The sequence below is a fragment of the Trematomus bernacchii genome, unplaced genomic scaffold (assembly GCF_902827165.1).
Source record: "Trematomus bernacchii unplaced genomic scaffold, fTreBer1.1, whole genome shotgun sequence".
Lineage (NCBI taxonomy): Eukaryota > Metazoa > Chordata > Actinopteri > Perciformes > Nototheniidae > Trematomus > Trematomus bernacchii.
In genome coordinates, this window is record NW_022987750.1 from 44,485 (window position 1) to 63,188 (window position 18,704).

General features: G+C 47.8%; 1 protein-coding gene across 1 annotated transcript; it reads left to right on the plus strand.

Annotated features, from left to right (window-relative positions):
* The first annotated feature begins 164 nt into the window (after nt 1-164).
* Nucleotides 165-17,336, plus strand: srpk3 (SRSF protein kinase 3). The gene is made up of 15 exons (XM_034148172.1): nt 165-386; nt 540-648; nt 771-858; nt 2,001-2,088; nt 2,217-2,323; nt 2,598-2,763; nt 4,458-4,483; nt 5,150-5,242; nt 7,273-7,324; nt 7,447-7,665; nt 7,931-8,028; nt 8,705-8,812; nt 8,948-9,017; nt 16,738-16,830; nt 17,109-17,336. Exons 1-15 carry the CDS (start codon nt 185-187, stop codon nt 17,129-17,131), a joined length of 1,542 nt encoding a protein of 513 aa, XP_034004063.1. The 5' UTR covers nt 165-184; the 3' UTR covers nt 17,132-17,336.
* Nucleotides 17,337-18,704: the final 1,368 nt, after the last annotated feature.

Genomic DNA, 18,704 nt, shown 5'->3' on the forward strand with positions numbered 1-18,704 from the left:
CCCAGAGTTACTTCCGGTCCCCTCACAGAACAGGTCCAGCCTTACCGCATATTATTACCCACAATGCCTTTGACCTGCCGTCTGCTACAGCCCCCCCCCCTCCCCTCCACTAAGCCCCTCCCCCCCCTGACCCCCCTCCCCTCCGCTAAGCCCCTCCCCCCTATTAATCGGCCCGCCTCCTGTGATGTCATCAGACCCCACACAGATGACCACGCCCCATTTGGCCAGGAGCCCAATGCCTCCAGTGTTGACTCCGCCCCCTCCCATGTTGACTCCGCCCCCTCCCGTGTTGACTCCGCCCCCTCCAGTGTTAGCCACGCCCCCTCCCGTGCAGCTGCTGGGCTCTGATGATGAGGAGCAGGAGGATCCGTCAGACTACTGCAAAGGTGAGCCCCATAATAAATACCTGAGGAGGGTTAGGGTATAAGGTGTGTGTGTAGATTAATAACCCCCCCCCCCAATAATAAATACATGAGGAGGGTTAATGTTAAAGGAGTGTGTGTAGATTAATAACCCCCCCCCCCCCCCCCTGTGTTTAGGAGGGTACTACCCGGTGCAGATCGGAGATCTGTTCAACGGACGCTACCATGTGGTCCGGAAACTGGGCTGGGGACACTTCTCTACAGTGTGGCTGTGCTGGGATCTGCAGTACGACACACACACACACACACACACACACACACACACACACACACACACACACACACACACACACACACACACACACACACACACACACGCATACACACCCTGACTCTGTCTGTGTGCAGGAGGAAGCGCTTCGTGGCGCTGAAGGTGGTGAAGAGCGCTCCACATTACACAGAGACAGCTGTGGATGAGATCAAGCTCCTCAGATGTGTGAGTGACACACACACACACACAGAAATGTTCAACTTTTGAAGCTTCTGAAGCTTCGGTGGAAGCGTCAGCCAATCAAATCCCGTTTATGCAAATCTGCCAGTACAAGCGCTAGCCAATCGAACCGCGTGTATGCTGGGAGAGACACACCGCAGGTCATTTCCTCATATTCCAAAGATGGACGTGTGGACGGGCCGTAACGGACCGTCCACACAGCAGCGTTAAAAAAATCTTGGAGGTCGGCGTATCTGAAGCTTGGGGATTTTTTGCGAACAACCAATCACATGAATCTCCCGCCCGCGACATACGAAGCAAAAAAGTTTGAAGTAAACTGGATATAAACTCCCCAAACAGGAGAAAAGCTACCACTGTCTCTGCCACCTCCCTCCATGCCTGGCTCCTCCGGTTTGTATCCCGGTAGGTAAATAGGGACTGGTCCTAAAGCACCGGGTGATTCCCTACCGCTCATTTCTCCTCCATGTTTTGGAATATGAGGAAATGACCGGCGGTATGTCTCTCCCAGCTTACACGCCGTTTGATTGGCTAGAGCTTGAACTGTCAGATTTGCATACACGGGATTTGATTGGCTGACGCTTCCACCTCAGCCTCAAAAGTTGAACATTGTTCAACTTTGAATCCTCAAAATCCTGAAAATCTCCGCTCGCCTGCCCACAATCCATTTCGGCGAAAAGTGAGGGAAAGTGACGTCACCCCATTCAAAGTGAATGGGCAGAAGCCTTCCAAGACTTTTTTAACGCTGCTGTGTGGACGGTCCGTAAGAGTCTGTGTTACAGCCGCACCCTTTCACAATAAGAGTCTGGCAGCCCTTCACAATAAGAGTCTGTGTTACAGCCGCACCCTTTCACAATAAGAGTCTGGCAGCCCTTCACAATAAGAGTCTGTGTTACAGCCGCACCCTTTCACAATAAGAGTCTGGCAGCCCTTCACAATAAGAGTCTGTGTTACAGCCGCACCCTTTCACAATAAGAGTCTGGCAGCCCTTCACAATAAGAGTCTGTGTTACAGCCGCACCCTTTCACAATAAGAGTCTGGCAGCCCTTCACAATAAGAGTCTGTGTTACAGCCGCACCCTTTCACAATAAGAGTCTGGCAGCCCTTCATAATAAGAGTCTGTGTTATAGGTGAGGGACAGCGACCCCTCCGACCCGTTCAGAGAGACGATCGTTCAGCTGATCGACGACTTCAAGATCTCCGGAGTCAATGGAGTCCGTATCCTACACCTGTCTGTGCCTGTCTGTCTCTCTGTCTCTCTACCTGTCTGTCTGTCTGTCTGCCTGTCTGTCTCTCTGTCTCTCTACCTGAATGTCAGTCACCTGTTTTCCTCAGCTGACTCTCAGATGTGTGTATGGTTCTGGAGGTGTTGGGTCATCAGCTGTTGAAGTGGATCATTAAGTCAAACTACATGGGGATTCCTCTGGTGTGTGTGAAGAGCATCATCAGACAGGTAACACACACACTCACTCACTCACTCACACACTCACACACACACACACACACACACACACACACACACACACACACACACACACACACACTCACACACACACACTCACTCACGCACGCACTCACTCACTCACTCACACACACACACACTCACACACACACACACTCACTCACTCACTCACTCACTCCACACTCACACACACACACACTCAACACACACACACTCTCACTCACACACACACACACCTCACTCACACACTCACACTCTCCCCCAGGTGCTGCAGGGGCTGGACTACCTGCACAGGAAGTGTAAGATCATCCACACGGACATCAAGCCGGAGAACATCCTGCTGCAGGTGGACGAGCTGTATGTGAGACGCCTAGCTGCTGAAGCTACACACTGGCAGAGAGCCGGAGCCCCGCCCCCCTCAGGGTCCTCAGGTGATTGGTCAGGAGAGAGAGACAGACAGGTTAGCTGCTGAAGCTACACACTGGCAGAGAGCCGGAGCCCTCCCCACCCTCAGGGTCCTCAGGTGATTGGTCAGGAGAGAAAGACAGACAGGTTAGCTGCTGAAGCTACACACTGGCAGAGAGCCGGAGCCCCGCCCCCCTCAGGGTCCTCAGGTGATTGGACAGGAGAGAGAGAGAGAGACAGGTTAGCTGCTGAAGCTACACACTGGCAGAGAGCCGGAACCCCCCCCCCCACCCTCAGGGTCCTCAGGTGATTGGACAGGAGAGAGAAAGACAGACAGGTTAGCTGCTGAAGCTACACACTGGCAGAGAGCCGGAGCCCCCCCCCCCACCCTCAGGGTCCTCAGGTGATTGGTCAGGAGAGAGAAAGACAGACAGGTTAGCTGCTGAAGCTACACACTGGCGGAGAGCCGGAGCCCCGCCCCCTTCAGGGTCCTCAGGTGATTGGTCAGGAGAGAGAGAGACAGACAGGTTAGCTGCTGAAGCTACGAACTGGCAGAGAGCCGGAGCCCGCCCCCTTCAGGGTCCTCAGGTGATTGGTCAGGAGAGAGAGAGAGACAGGTTAGCTGCTGAAGCTACACACTGGCAGAGAGCCGGAGCCCCCCCCACCCTCAGGGTCCTCAGGTGATTGGTCAGGAGAGAGAGACAGACACTTGTCACTGATTGGCTCATACCAAAAATCAAAAACAGAGTATTATGAATATTAATGAGCCGTCTCTCTGTTTGAAAATAAGATGCAGGACTAATTTCTACCTTTCTATCTGCCTGTCTATCTGCCTGTCTATCTACTTGTCTATCTACCTGTCTATCTACCTGTCTATCTGCCTGTCTCTCTACCTGTCTATCTGCCTGTCTATCTACCTGTCTATCTGCCTGTCTATCTACCTGTCTATCTACCTCTCTATCTGTCTGTCTATCTGCCTGTCTATCTACCTGTCTATCTACCTGTCTATCTGCCTGTCTCTCTACCTGTCTATCTGCCTGTCTATCTACCTGTCTATCTACCTCTCTATCTGCCTGTCTATATGCCTGTCTATCTACCTGTCTATCTGCCTGTCTATCTACCTGTCTATCTGTCTATCTGTCTGTCTATCTACCTGTCTATCTGCCTGTCTCTCTACCTGTCTATCTACCTCTCTATCTGTCTATCTGTCTGTCTGTCTATCTACCTGTCTATCTACCTGTCTATCCGAATGTCTATCTGTCTGTCTATCTACATGTCTATCTGTCTGTCTATCTGTCTATCTGTCTGTCTGTCTATCTGTCTGTCTATCTACCTGTCTATCTACCTGTCTATCTACCTGTCTATCTACTTGTCTATCTGTCTGTCTATCTACCTGTCTATCTACCTGTCTATCTACCTGTCTATCTACTTGTCTATCTGTCTGTCTATCTACCTGTCTATCTACTTGTCTATCTACCTGTCTATCTACCTGTCTACCTGTCTATCTACCTGTCTATCTACTTGTCTATCTGTCTGTCTATCTGTCTGTCTGTCAGTTCCTAAGCTGTCTCCTTCTCCTCTACGCTCCTTCTACACAGGGCTCACCTGTCTGTCTGTCTTTCACCTGTCTGTCTCTCTTCCTCCTTTTTTTCCAGTTTCTCATGTGATCTTCCTGTCTCTCTCTCCCTGTCTGTCTGCCTCCACCTGTCTCTATCTCTAGTTAGTATGGCTCCTAGGGACGACCAGGTAAGAGTCAGGTGTGTGTGTGTGTTTGTGTGTGTGAATGAGAGTGTGTGAGTGAGTGTGTGTGTGTGTGTGTGAATGAGAGAGTGTGTGTGTGTGTGTGTGTGTGTGTGTGAATGAGAGAGTGTGTGTGAATGAGAGAGTGTGTGTGTGTGTGAGAGCAGGGCCGCCCCGTGGCCCCACGCAAAGTTATATGATGAGGCCCTCTGTGTCGCGAGCGTCGACGGGGGTGGGGGGGGGAAGCTAGTGGAGCAGCGGCGAAACTGTGCCGCACCTACACTAATTGCGCCGCATAACCGCATTTGCGGCTCAGTTGAGGCTCAGTTGAGGCTCCCTTCGCGAGATGAGGCCCCCTCCGCGAGATGAGGCTCCCTCCGCGAGATGAGGCCCCCTCCGCGAGGTGGGGCCCCCACGCAGTCTGCGTGATCTGCCTGTAGGGAGGGGCGGCCCTGCGTGTGAGTGTGTGCATGTGATAAAGACTGAGTGTAAATGATACACTAACTACACAGCTGTCTGTCTGCATGCCTGTGTGTGTGTCTGTGTGTGTTGTGTGTGTGTGTGTGTGTGTGTGTGTGTGTGTGTGTGTGATGTGTGTGTGTGTGTGTGTGTGTGTGTGTGTGTGTGTGTGTGTGTGTGTGTGTGTGTGTGTGTGTGTGTGTGTGTGTGTAGGATGGTCGGCTGTCTAAGAACAAGAAGAAGAAGTTGAAGAGGAAAGCAAAGCGTGAACACAGACTGCTGGAGGAGAGACTGCACAACATACAGGTAATACTACTACTACTGTAATACTATACTACTACTGTAATACTATACTACTACTGTAATAATATACTACTACTGTAGTAATACTACTACTGTAATACTACTATTCTACTGTAATACTACTATTCTACTGTAATACTACTACTGTAATACTACTACTGTAATACTACTATTCTACTGTAATACTACTATTCTACTGTAATACTACTGTAATACTACTATTCTACTGTAATACTACTACTGTAATACTACTATTCTACTGTAATACTACTACTGTAATACTACTATTCTACTGTAATACTTCTACTGTAATACTTCTGCTGTAATACTACTATTCTACTGTAATACTACTACTGTAATACTACTATTCTACTGTAATACTTCTACTGTAATACTACTATTCTACTGTAATACTTCTGCTGTAATACTACTATTCTACTGTAATACTTCTGCTGTAATACTACTATTCTACTGTAATACTTCTACTGTAATACTACTATTCTACTGTAATACTTCTGCTGTAATACTACTATTCTACTGTAATACTTCTACTGTAATACTTCTGCTGTAATACTACTATTCTACTGTAATACTACTACTGTAATACTACTATTCTACTGTAATACTTCTGCTGTAATACTACTACTACTGTAATACTATACTACTACTGTAATAATATACTACTACTGTAGTAATACTACTACTGTAATACTACTACTGTAATACTACTATTCTACTGTAATACTACTGTAATACTACTATTCTACTGTAATATTTCTGCTGTAATACTACTATTCTACTGTAATACTACTATTCTACTGTAATACTTCTACTGTAATACTTCTGCTGTAATACTACTATTCTACTGTAATACTACTACTGTAATACTACTATTCTACTGTAATACTTCTGCTGTAATACTACTATTCTACTGTAATACTTCTGCTGTAATACTACTACTACTGTAATACTATACTACTACTGTAATAATATACTACTACTGTAGTAATACTACTACTGTAATACTACTACTGTAATACTACTATTCTACTGTAATACTACTGTAACACTACTATTCTACTGTAATATTTCCTGCTGTTAATACTACTATTCTACTGTAATACTACTACTGTAATACTACTATTCTACTGTAATACTTCTACTGTAATACTTCTGCTGTAATACTACTATTCTACTGTAATACTACTACTGTAATACTACTATTCTACTGTAATACTTCTGCTGTAATACTACTATTCTACTGTAATAATTCTGCTGTAATACTACTATTCTACTGTAATACAACTATTCTACTGTAATACTTCTACTGTAATACTACGATTCTACTGTAATACTACTATTATACTTCTACTGTAATACTACTATTATACTGTAATACTACGATTCTACTGTAATACTACTATTCTACTGTAATACTACTATTATACTGTAATACTTCTACTGTAATACTACTATTCTACTGTAATACTACTATTCTACTGTAATACTTCTGCTGTAATACTACTATTCTACTGTAATACTACTACTGTAATACTACTATTCTACTGTAATACTTCTGCTGTAATACTACTATTCTACTGTAATACTTCTACTGTAATACTACGATTCTACTACTATTCTACTGTAATACTATACTTCTATGGTAATACTACTATTCTACTGTAATACTTCTACTGTAATACTACTATTCTACTGTAATACTACTACTGTAATACTACTATTCTACTGTAATACTACTACTGTAATACTATACTTCTATGGTAATACTACTATTCTACTGTAATACTACTACTGTAATACTACTATTCTACTGTAATACTACTACTGTAATACTACTATTCTACTGTAATACTACTACTGTAATACTACTGGTCCGGCAGTGTCAGTAGGGACTGTGAGCCGTAGGATCGCCGGTTCAAGTCCCCGAACAGACCTAAACATGGAGTATGTTTGTGTGTGTGTGTGTGTGTGTGTGTGTGTATGTGTGTGTGTCTCTGTGTGTGTGTGTCCAGAGGATGGAGGAAGAGGACAGTGTGTTACAACCTGACCACACACACACTAACTGTGAGTATGCACTGATACACACACACCACGTACACACACACACACACACACACACACACACACACACACACACACACACACACTACATATACACTCTCTGAAAACTTCTGCTTTGCTCTCAGGCTTACCTGTCGTCAACGGCAACACTTCCTGCTCCATAGCCAATAGCAAGGCGAGCCCAGAGAGCAGCTGCTCCTGGTTGGACGACAGGATTAATGACCACGCCCCCTGCCGGTTCTCTAGCCCCGCCTCCGGCCAATCAGGCTTCTCCAGCTCTGTGATGTCAGCGACGTCCGAGTCAGCAATCTCCTCTCAGTCAGGGTACTCCAGTGGGAGAGACGGTACTTATACTACTAGGAAGTACAAATACACATATATTCACACACCACTATTTATATTACTGCAGTACAAATACACATATAACAACACACACACTATTTATATTACTGCAGTACAAATACACATATAACAACACACACACTATTTATATTACTGCAGTACAAATACACATATATACACACACCACTATTTATATCACTGCAGTACAAATATACATACCTGTCATACTTTGTATATATATATCTGTATAATATGTATTTCTCTCAGTCTCCAGCACCTCAGACTTCATGCTCAGTCCTCTGGATCCTCTCAATGCTCACAGCCTGAGAGTGAAGATCGCTGATCTGGGAAATGCATGCTGGGTAGTGAGTATCAGCCAATCAAAGGCCTCTCTGTCAGTATCAGCCAATCACAGGCCTCTCTGTCAGTATCAGCCAATCACAGGCCTCTCTGTCAGTATCAGCCAATCACTCGCCTCTCTGTCAGTATTAGCCAATCACAGGCCTCTCGGTCAGTATCAGCCAATCACTCGCTTCTCTGTCAGTATTAGCCAATCACTCGCCCTCTCTGTCAGTATCAGCCAATCACTCGCCTCTCTGTCAGTATCAGCCAATCACTCGCCTCTCTGTCAGTATCAGCAATCACTCGCCTCTCTGTCAGTATCAGCAATCACTCGCCTCTCTGTCAGTATTAGCCAATCACAGGCCTCTCTGTCAGTATTAGCCAATCACAGGCCTCTCTGTCAGTATCAGCCAATCACTCGCCTCTCTGTCAGTATCAGCCAATCACTCGCCTCTTTGTCAGTATCAGCCAATCACTCGCCTCTCTGTCAGTATCAGCCAATCACTCGCCTCTCTGTCAGTATCAGCCAATCACAGGCCTCTCTGTCAGTATCAGCCAATCACTCGCTTCTCTGTCAGTATTAGCCAATCACAGGCCTCTCTGTCAGTATCAGCCAATCACAGGCCTCTCTGTCAGTATCAGCCAATCACAGGCCTCTCTGTCAGTATCAGCCAATCACAGGCCTCTCTGTGTTTTCAGCACAAACACTTCACAGAGGATATTCAGACCCGTCAGTACCGAGCTCTGGAGGTTCTGATTGGAGCAGAATACGGACCACCAGCTGACATCTGGAGCATCGCCTGCATGGTAACACACACACACACACACACACACACACACACACACACACACACACACACACACACACACACACACACACACACACACTTAATGTATTTATGTATTCCTGTTTTTCTGTATAAATGTATTTGTTGTGTTCAGGCGTTCGAGCTGGCAACCGGAGATTACATGTTTGAGCCTCATTCAGGAGAGGATTACACCCGAGACGAAGGTACACACAATACACACAATACTTCTAGTACACACTATACTGCTTTAAAGTACACACAATATTACATTCATGTAGAGAGTATTCATTATATCATGCACTGTTTCTACTTTCTGTGTATTTACATTACTTTATTCAGAGTGTGTATTCAGAGTGTGTATTCAGACTGTGTATTTAGAGTGTATTCAGAGGAGGCGTGTGGCGCAGTGGATAGAGCCTTGGTATGGGGGTGAGATGGTCACAGGTTCAAACCCCACTGCAGTCAGCATGTCGTTGTGTCCCTGAGACACTTCACCCCAAATTGCTCCTGTGGGGATTGTCCACAGTATTGAGTATGTAAGTCGCTTTGGATAAAAGCAAGTAACATGTAATGAGCGTGTACTTCAGAGCGTGTACTTCAGAGCGTGTACTTCAGAGTGTGTACTTCAGAGCGTGTACTTCAGAGTGTGTATTCAGAGATGGAGTCGGACTCCGATTTTCGTCACTCGACTCTAACTATATTAAGAACACTGTAAAAAAGAGAGAGGTTCTAGTCCTGATGGAGAGGTCTGATGGAGAGAGGTTTTGGGGTCCTGATGGAGAGAGGTTCTTGGTCCTGATGAGAGAGGTCCGGATGGAGAGAGTTTGGTCCTGATGGAGAGAGGTTCTTGTCCTGATGGAGAGAGGTTCTGGTCCTGATGGAGAAGGGTTCTGGTCCTGTGGAGAGAGGTCCTGAGGTTCTGGTCCTGATGGAGAGAGGTTCTGGTCCTGATGGAGAGAGTCCTGAGGAGAGAGGTTCTGGTCCTGATGGAGAAGGTCCTGATGGAGAGAGGCTTTGGTCCTGATGGAGAGAGGTTCTGGAGCCTGATGGAGAGAGGCTTTGGTCCTGATGGAGAGAGGTTCTGGTCCTGGATGGAGAGAGGGGTCCTGATGGGAGAGGTTCTGGTCCTGATGGAGAAAGGTCCTGATGGAGAGAGGTTTTGGGTCCCTGATGGAGAGAGGTTTTGGTCCTGATAGAAGAGAGGTTCTGGTCCTAATGGAGAGAGGTTCTGGTCCTGATGGAGAGAGGTTCTGGTCCTGATGGAGAGAGGTTTTGGTCCTGATGTAGAGAGGTTCTGGTCCTGATATAGAGAGGTTCTGGTCCTGATGGAGAGAGGTCCTGATGGAGAGAGGTTTTGGTCCTGATGGAGAGAGGTTTGGTCCTGATGGAGAGAGGTTTGGTCCTGATGGAGAGAGGTTCTGGTCCTGATGTAGAGAGGTTCTGGTCCTGATGGAGAGAGGTCCTGATGGAGAGAGGTTCTGGTCCTGATGGAGAGAGGTTTTGGTCCTGATGGAGAGAGGTTTTGGTCCTGATGTAGAGAGGTTTCAGACAGCAACACAGCACTGAGACTGCCCTCATCAAGATCACCAACGATCTCCTCATTGCTGCTGACTCTGGCCGCCTCAGCATGCTCATCCTCCTGGACCTCTCTGCAGCGTTTGACACCATCTCTCACAACATCCTCCTCACCCGCCTCTCAGACCTCCTAGGTGTCACTGGCACAGCGCTGTCCTGGTTCACATCCTACCTCCATAACAGGAAACAGTTTGTCTCCATCAGTGGCTCAAACCCACCCCCGGCCCCAGTCCACCACGGTGTACCCCAGGGCTCTGTGCTTGGCCCCCTCCTGTTCACCATTGACATGCTCCCCCTCGGCCAGATCATCAGACATCATGGACTCAATTTCCACTGTTACGCTGATGATACCAAACTGTATCTCAGCACCACTCCCTCCTCCCAGCTCCCCCCTCAGTCCCTCATCAAGTGCCTGCATGACATCAAAACATGGATGTCTTCCAACTACCTTAAGCTGAACAGCAATAAAACAGAGCTCATGGTTGTGGCACCCAAGGCGCTGCTCCAGAAGGTTGGTGACTTCATCCTCGAGGTCGACGGCTGCTCCATCTCCCCATCTCCTGAAGCCCGCAACCTGGGTGTCATCTTTGACTCCACCCTTTCCTTCCATTCCCACGTCAAATCTGTCACCAAATCGGCCTTTTTCCATCTAAAGAACGACTCCGACCGTCACTCTCGGAGTCGGTTGCAGAAACCCTAGTGCATGCGTTTGTCACCTCCCGCTTGGACTACTGCAATGGTGTCCTGTTTGGGGTCCCCAACAAAACCCTGGACAGGCTCCAGTATGTCCAAAACTGTGCTGCTAGGGTACTCACACATACAAAGCCGTGGCAGCACATCACTCCCACCCTCATCCACCTCCACTGGTTGCCGGTCAAATCCCGCATAACCTACAAAGTCCTCCTCCTTACCTACAAGTCCCTCCATGGCCTTGCCCCCCAGTACCTATAGGACCTCCTTCGCCCATATGCCCCACCCCGGAACCTGCGGTCTTCAAACTCTGGCCTGCTCACCATCGCCTGCACCAAACTGCGAACCTTCGGGGACCGAGCCTTCAGTGTGGCAGCCCACCCCCCCCTCTGGAACGCTCTCCCTGCGGAGATTCGCAACATCCCCACACTTGACGCCTTCAAAAGGGCCCTCAAGTCCCACCTGTTTGCCAAGGCCTTCGGCCCCTAATCGATCTGTTGTTTTGTCTGTCTGACTTTTGTTTTGTTATGTTTGTTCTTGCCCTATTACTTGTAAAGCGACCTTGGGTCCCTTGAAGTATGAGGTATTAAGCTAAAATATAAGATGCTGGAATATAATTTACTTTGTTGAGATGCATTTACTTTTGATTAAATGTTACGTAGTTTAGGCAGGAGTCAATCATGAAGACCAAATCATAACTTGACAGTTGAAAACCATTGCCAAGCGATAAGGACTAAAGGATCAAGAGCCTGTAAAAGTCAGAATAAACCAAACAGTCTGCAGTAACCACACACCTCAACAAAATGGCGGAGCAAGCCTTTGGGAAAAGTGTCAAGCAGGAGAGGACAATGGCTACAGGTGCATTCACAAAAGAAGCATGACTGAAACTGAGTTTCGGGAGGAATTCAAAAAGCTCACTTTGATGGGAAGAAATGTCAGTGAAGCAAATGATGACTTTCGGAGTGGCCTACTCGCAGACATAGAAGCCAGCACTGCTGAAGATGTGGAAGAAGCGCTTCCACATCTGACATGGAAAAAAGTATGGATGAATGTGAAATCAGAATGAATGAAGTAAAATGATTGTTCAAACAAACCTGTGGTCTGGTTATGGGCAAAAGGAAACCTCAATCCAGGAAGCAGGAACGGCTTGTGATAATGCTGCTGAGACATCTGTATCTGCACTCAATCGTGATGGGTATGAGATGCAGTTGGTTTTCATGGAGAAGCTGGTCAAGGAAGTAGAAGCCTAGCATCTTGGGAGCTGTGGATTCCAGAGACTGAAAAAGCTCATCTAGAAGGCAGAGTCAAAGGCTTAAAGACAATGAATAACAAGCTTGAAGCAAGGAGAGCAGAGTTTGTGTTTGCACAAAGAAATTCAGAAGAAGAGAAGAGTGCAGATCTGCGGACTTTAACGGCTGCTTCATCAACCCCACATGCAGCAAACACCACGCCCTTGGTGTGAATTAAACCAATTAGTCTGCCCAAATGTCATGGCTGTAAAAGAGATTTCCACAGATGGAAGAGAGACTGGGAGAGCCTGCAAAGACAGGGAGAACCAACAGGCTCGAGTGAAGTCAAAAAGATTCAGCTTTTGGACAGCATGGATGAGAAGATCTCAAGAAACCTCAGACTTTCAACATACAACACAGAAAACATCTTTCGAGTGCTTGAAAATAGATATGGGAATAAGTCTACGATTGCAATAGAAATAATTGAAGATCTTGAGAAAATTCCTGTTTTAAGAACAGATCAACCAAGAAGAGTCACTTGATCCAAACTGTGGAGAAAGCACTGGCAGACCTGACAGAGCTTGGAAGGACAGATGCCATCAAGAACCCACTGGTCACTCGGTCCATAGAGAGCAAGCTGCCGGATCCTGTGAAGAAGGGTTGGCTCGTCTTCATGGTAAATCCCAGCAATAGAGTCACCCCACTCAGAACCATTTTGACTCCTCGAGTTTCTGAAGACACTGGAGCAGCTTGGAGTAACTGAAAAGTCAGAGAAACCTGAAAGGAAGTTTGAAAGAAAATATTCCTCAACACGTTCCACCAGGAGAGACGGACTGTCTGTGGAGAAGAAAGGCATGACGAGAAACTATTCTTTTGAAAGCAGTTCAAGAGCCTAAATCTGGTCGAAAAGTTAGATGCTGTGAAGAGAGTGGGAGCTTGTAAGAGGTGTTTGAGATGTCATGAAGAAGGACATGAATGTGTAAACACCTACCTTTGCAGGAAAAGAGAATGCAAGAAGGGGAGCTCTTCAGACCACCACTTTCCCCTCTGTCCTAGAGCAGAGTACAGAGAACGTGAGCTGGACAGACCACCACTTTCCCTCTGTCCTAGAGGAGAGTACAGAGAACGTGAGCTGGACAGACCACCACTTTCCCCTCTGTCCTAGAGGAGAGTACAGAGAACGTGAGCTGGACAGACCACCACTTTCCCTCTGTCCTAGAGGAGAGTACAGAGAGCGGGTGACGCCCCCACTTTCCCCTCTGTCCTAGAGGAGAGTACAGAGAACGTGAGCTGGACAGACCACCACTTTCCCCTCTGTCCTAGAGGAGAGTACAGAGAACGTGAGCTGGACAGACCACCACTTTCCCCTCTGTCCTAGAGCAGAGTACAGAGAACGTGAGCTGGACAGACCACCACTTTCCCCTCTGTCCTAGAGCAGAGTACAGAGAACGTGAGCTGGACAGACCACCAACTTTCCTTCTGTCCTAGAGGAGAGTACAGAGAACGTGAGCTGGACAGACCACCACCTTTCCTTCTGTTCCTGAGGAGAGTACAGAGAACGTGAGCTGGACAGACCACCACTTTCCCCTCTGTCCTAGAGGAGAGTACAGAGAACGTGAGCTGGGACAGACCACCACTTTCCCCTCTGTCCTAGAGGAGAGTACAGAGAACGTGAGCTTGGACAGACCACCACTTTCCCCTCTGTCCTAGAGCAGAGTACAGAGAACGTGAGCTGGACAGACCACCACTTTCCCCTCTGTCCTAGAGCAGAGTACAGAGAACGTGAGCTGGACAGACCACCACTTTCCCCTCTGTCCTAGAGGAGAGTACAGAGAACGTGAGCTGGACAGACCACCACTTTCCCCCCTCTGTCCTAGAGGAGAGTACAGAGAACGTGAGCTGGACAAGGTGGGAAAGACTTGAAGAACAAGACCCAAACTCACAGAAGAGCAAGTGAAATTTATTGCTGAACTCTCTCCCGAAATGGCAGAAAAATGCAAGAACGCCTTTACCAATATGACTGCGATAACAAACTGAAAAGGACCGGTCTGTGCTGATGGAAGGAAATAGACAGGACGAGATACCAGCTATCATGATGCTGCTGGATAGATTTAGCATCAGACACCAACTACATAACCCACAGAGCCGCCAACCGGTTAAACCTGGAAAGTGAAAAGATCACATTGGTTGTCCCTTAAAGCTGACCCTGTGAAGGCAGAGATCTGTGGTGCCGTTGTTGCAGCTCGTCTAAGAAGGCGTATTGAATGGAAATAGGACAATGGTTCCACCTTCTGGGCAGTCAAACTGTGTTGGGAGCAATCCAGCGTGACAGTTATGGATCTCAGACATTCTTTGCCAACAGAGTAGGTGAAATCCAAAAGTCTGGATCTGTGGAGGATTGGTGGTGGATTCCAGGTAACCTAAACATTTCTGACATCATAACAAGAGGAGCGACCCCTGCTGATCTCAAGGAGGAGTCTGAGTGGCAGAAAGGACCTTCCTTTCTGAAAATGCCAGTAGAGGAGTGGCCAAAGAAGTCAGCCAAGCTCAGGCAAAGATGAAGCATCCTGATGGTAAAGAACCTGTAACCCTTATAAAACCCTCTGAGAGTGAGGAAGAGACTCGAACCTGAAGGATACCAGCTGGCTCAGTTATAGGGCAACTGATTGATGTGAGGAAATCCAGCAGCTTGGATCAACTGGTCCGAGTTGTTGCCTGGGTGCTGAGAGCTGCTAAGGAGTGGAAGAGGAGGATGATGAACTCCCCTCAGGTCAAAGTGGTAGTTCCTTCAAAAGAAGAGAGAGAGTTGAGAATGTGAAGATGCACTCAGACATCTTTTCCTTTCAGCCCAGGAAGGAGTAACATTGAAAGACATTCCTCTCAGCAGGTTGTTGTGTTTAAGGAGGAAGAGTCGGGACTCTTAGTATGTGGAGGAAGGATCCAATACTTCAATGAGGACAAAGGTGTAGTACCAATCCTACCTTATGAGGCATGGATATCCACACTTCTTGCTCAAAAGGCCCACATAGCAAACCACGAGGAAATAGCAGGAACACTCCTCCAGATGAGGAAGAAAGCCTGGGTTGGCAAAGGCAGAAGATCGGCTAAGAAGGTGGTGGACAGCTGCCAGAGGAAGGAAGTGCAAGCAAATCATGAGTGACCTGCCATCAGAGCGGACAGATCCAGCAAGACCCTTTGAATACACAACTGTGGACCTGCTTGGACCATATGAGGTGAAGGACCAGGTGAGGAAGGGTTAAAGTGTGGGGCATTGTCTTCTGCTGTATGGCATCCAGAGCAATACATGCAGATGTTGTTGGAGACCAGTCAGCTGAAGGCTTCCTACTGGCCTACAAAAGATTCACTGCATTGAGGGGACATCCCAAGAAAATGTGGTCAGACCCCGGAAGCAACTTTGTAGGAGCCAGACCTGCCCTGAAGGAGCTCTACATGTTTTCTGGACTGCTTAGAAAACATCTGAGCTGGAGGATGAAGCTACCAAACATGGAACAGAGTGTAGCTGGACAATTCATCAGACTCACCTCACAGGAATGGAGCTGCTGATAAGCCGCTGTTTGTGTCGTGAGAAGGGCCCCTCAACACCTGGGAGGAGATGGAACCTTCACATGGGGAGAATTTCAAAACATTCCTATACGGTGGCGTGGAGGCGTGTGCACCTGGTGGCGTGTGCACCTGGGGGCGTGTGCACCTGGTGGCGTGTGCACCTGGAGGCGTGTGCACCAGGTGCACCTGGTGGCGTGTGCACCTGGAGGCTGGTGCACCTGGTGGCGTGTGCACCTGGAGGCGTGTGCACCTGGAGGCGTGTGCACCAGGTGCACCTGGTGGCGTGTGCACCTGGAGGCGTGTGCACCTGGTGGCGTGTGCACCTGGAGGCGTGTGCACCAGGTGCACCTGGTGGCGTGTGCACCTGGAGGCGTGTGCACCTGGTGGCGTGTGCACCTGGAGGCGTGTGCACCTGGTGGCCTGTGCACCTGGTGGCGTGTGCACCTGGTGGCGTGTGCACCAGGTGCACCTGGTGGCGTGTGCACCTGGTGGCGTGTGCACCTGGTGGCGTGTGCACCTGGAGGCGTGTGCACCTGGTGGCGTGTGCACCTGGAGGCGTGTGCACCTGGTGGCGTGTGGCGTGTGCACCTGGTGGCGTGTGGCGTGTGCACCTGGAGGCGTGTGCACCTGGAGGCGTGTGCACCAGGTGCACCTGGAGGCGTGTGCACCTGGAGGCGTGTGCACCAGGTGCACCTGGAGGCGTGTGCACCTGGTGGCGTGTGCACCTGGAGGCGTGTGCACCTGGTGGCGTGTGCACCTGGTGGCGTGTGCATATCACATCCCTCACATCATAAAGCTGCTCAGTGTGTATTCAGAGTGTGTATTGTGTGTACTCACAGTGTGTATTGTGTGTACTTGTACTCAGATCACATCGCTCACATCATAGAGCTGCTCGGAGCGATCCCTCTTCCCTTCGCTCTGTCTGGCAGGTACTCCAGAGAGTACTTTGATAGGAGAGGTGAGACATATACACATTAATAATAGGCTTTGTAATAAAGCATTTGAACATTCCTTTGTGTCACATGTTCATTATTCAGTTGATGTGTAACTGTATAGTATCTTCATTATTTAAAATATAAGGTGACTAAAAATGGCAACCGTATTTTCAGTTTTGGCAACCAAAAGCTGATAACTGGTTGCCTGCAGATGTTATATTGATCACAGATGTTGTATTGATCACAGATGTTATATTGATCACAGATGTTGTATTGATCACAGATGTTATATTGATCACAGATGTTATCTTTCAGGCTGTCTGAGGCACATCTCCTCTCTGAAGCCCTGGGGTTTGTTCGAGGTTCTTCTGGAGAAGTACGAGTGGCCTCTGGAGCAGGCGGCGCACTTCAGTGACTTTCTGAACTCCATGTTGGTTCTTCAGCCGGAGAAACGAGCCACAGCAGAGCAGTGTCTGCAGCACGACTGGCTACACACACCACTGCACACACACACACACACACACACTGACACACACACACACACACACACACACACACACACACACACACACACACACACACACACACACACACTGACACACACACACACACACACACACTGACACACACACACACACACTCTTTGGTGTTTCCTGAGTGTGTGTTTGCCGGTTTTGTTTCCCGCTCTTTTTAACCTCAGTGATGAACACACTGTAGCCTCAGCCTCAGTTTGTACCCTCACATAAATAGTGCCTTGAAATACCGCCCCCGTCCACTGACATCACCGTGACATCACCGTGACATCCCCCTGAGACTACTATGACATCACCGTGACATCCCCCTGAGACTACTATGACATCACCGTGACATCACCCTGACACTCCTGTGACATCACTGTGACATCACCGTGACATCACCGTGACACTACTGTGACATCACTGTGACATCACTGTGACATCACCGTGACATCACCGTGACACTACTGTGACATCACTGTGACATCACCCTGACATCACCGTGACATCACCGTGACATCACCCTGACATCACCGTGACATCACCCTGACATCACCGTGACACTACTGTGACATCACCCTGACATCACCGTGACATCACCCTGACATCACCGTGACATCACCCTGACATCACCCTGACATCACCCTGACATCACCGTGACATCACCCTGACATCACCCTGACATCACCCTGACATCACCCTGACATCACCGTGACATCACCCTGACATCACCGTGACATCACCCTGACATCACCCTGACATCACCCTGACATCACCGTGACATCACCGTGACATCACCCTGACATCACCGTGACATCACCCTGACATCACCCTGACATCACCGTGACATCACCCTGACATCACCCTGACATCACCCTGACATCACCCTGACATCACCCTGACATCACCGTGACATCACCCTGACATCACCCTGACATCACCGTGACATCACCCTGACATCACCGTGACATCACCCTGACATCACCGTGACGACAGTTTTCTACGTCTGTGTGTGTGCTGAGTTTCTTCTTCTGTGGAAATAAAGATGACTGACAGCTCGACTCTGTTTATATCTGAACATCTCTTTTTTTTTTAAACAATATCTTTATTGAGTTTTGAATTTTTTACAGGCACAAAAAATGACATCCACAAAATGCAGATATTAACAATGAGTGAATAACACATGTACAGATGAGTTGGCAACCCATGCATAATATACAACATTTTATTTACTAATACGTAACCAACCAAGTAGCAAAAACAAATACACACCAGGTGACAAGACCAGAACAAATTAAATTAAATAACTGACAAGAAAATAAATATTTATAATTATAATAATCAAATACAATTAACCTGTTTAGCCCGGAGCCTGTTTTTCA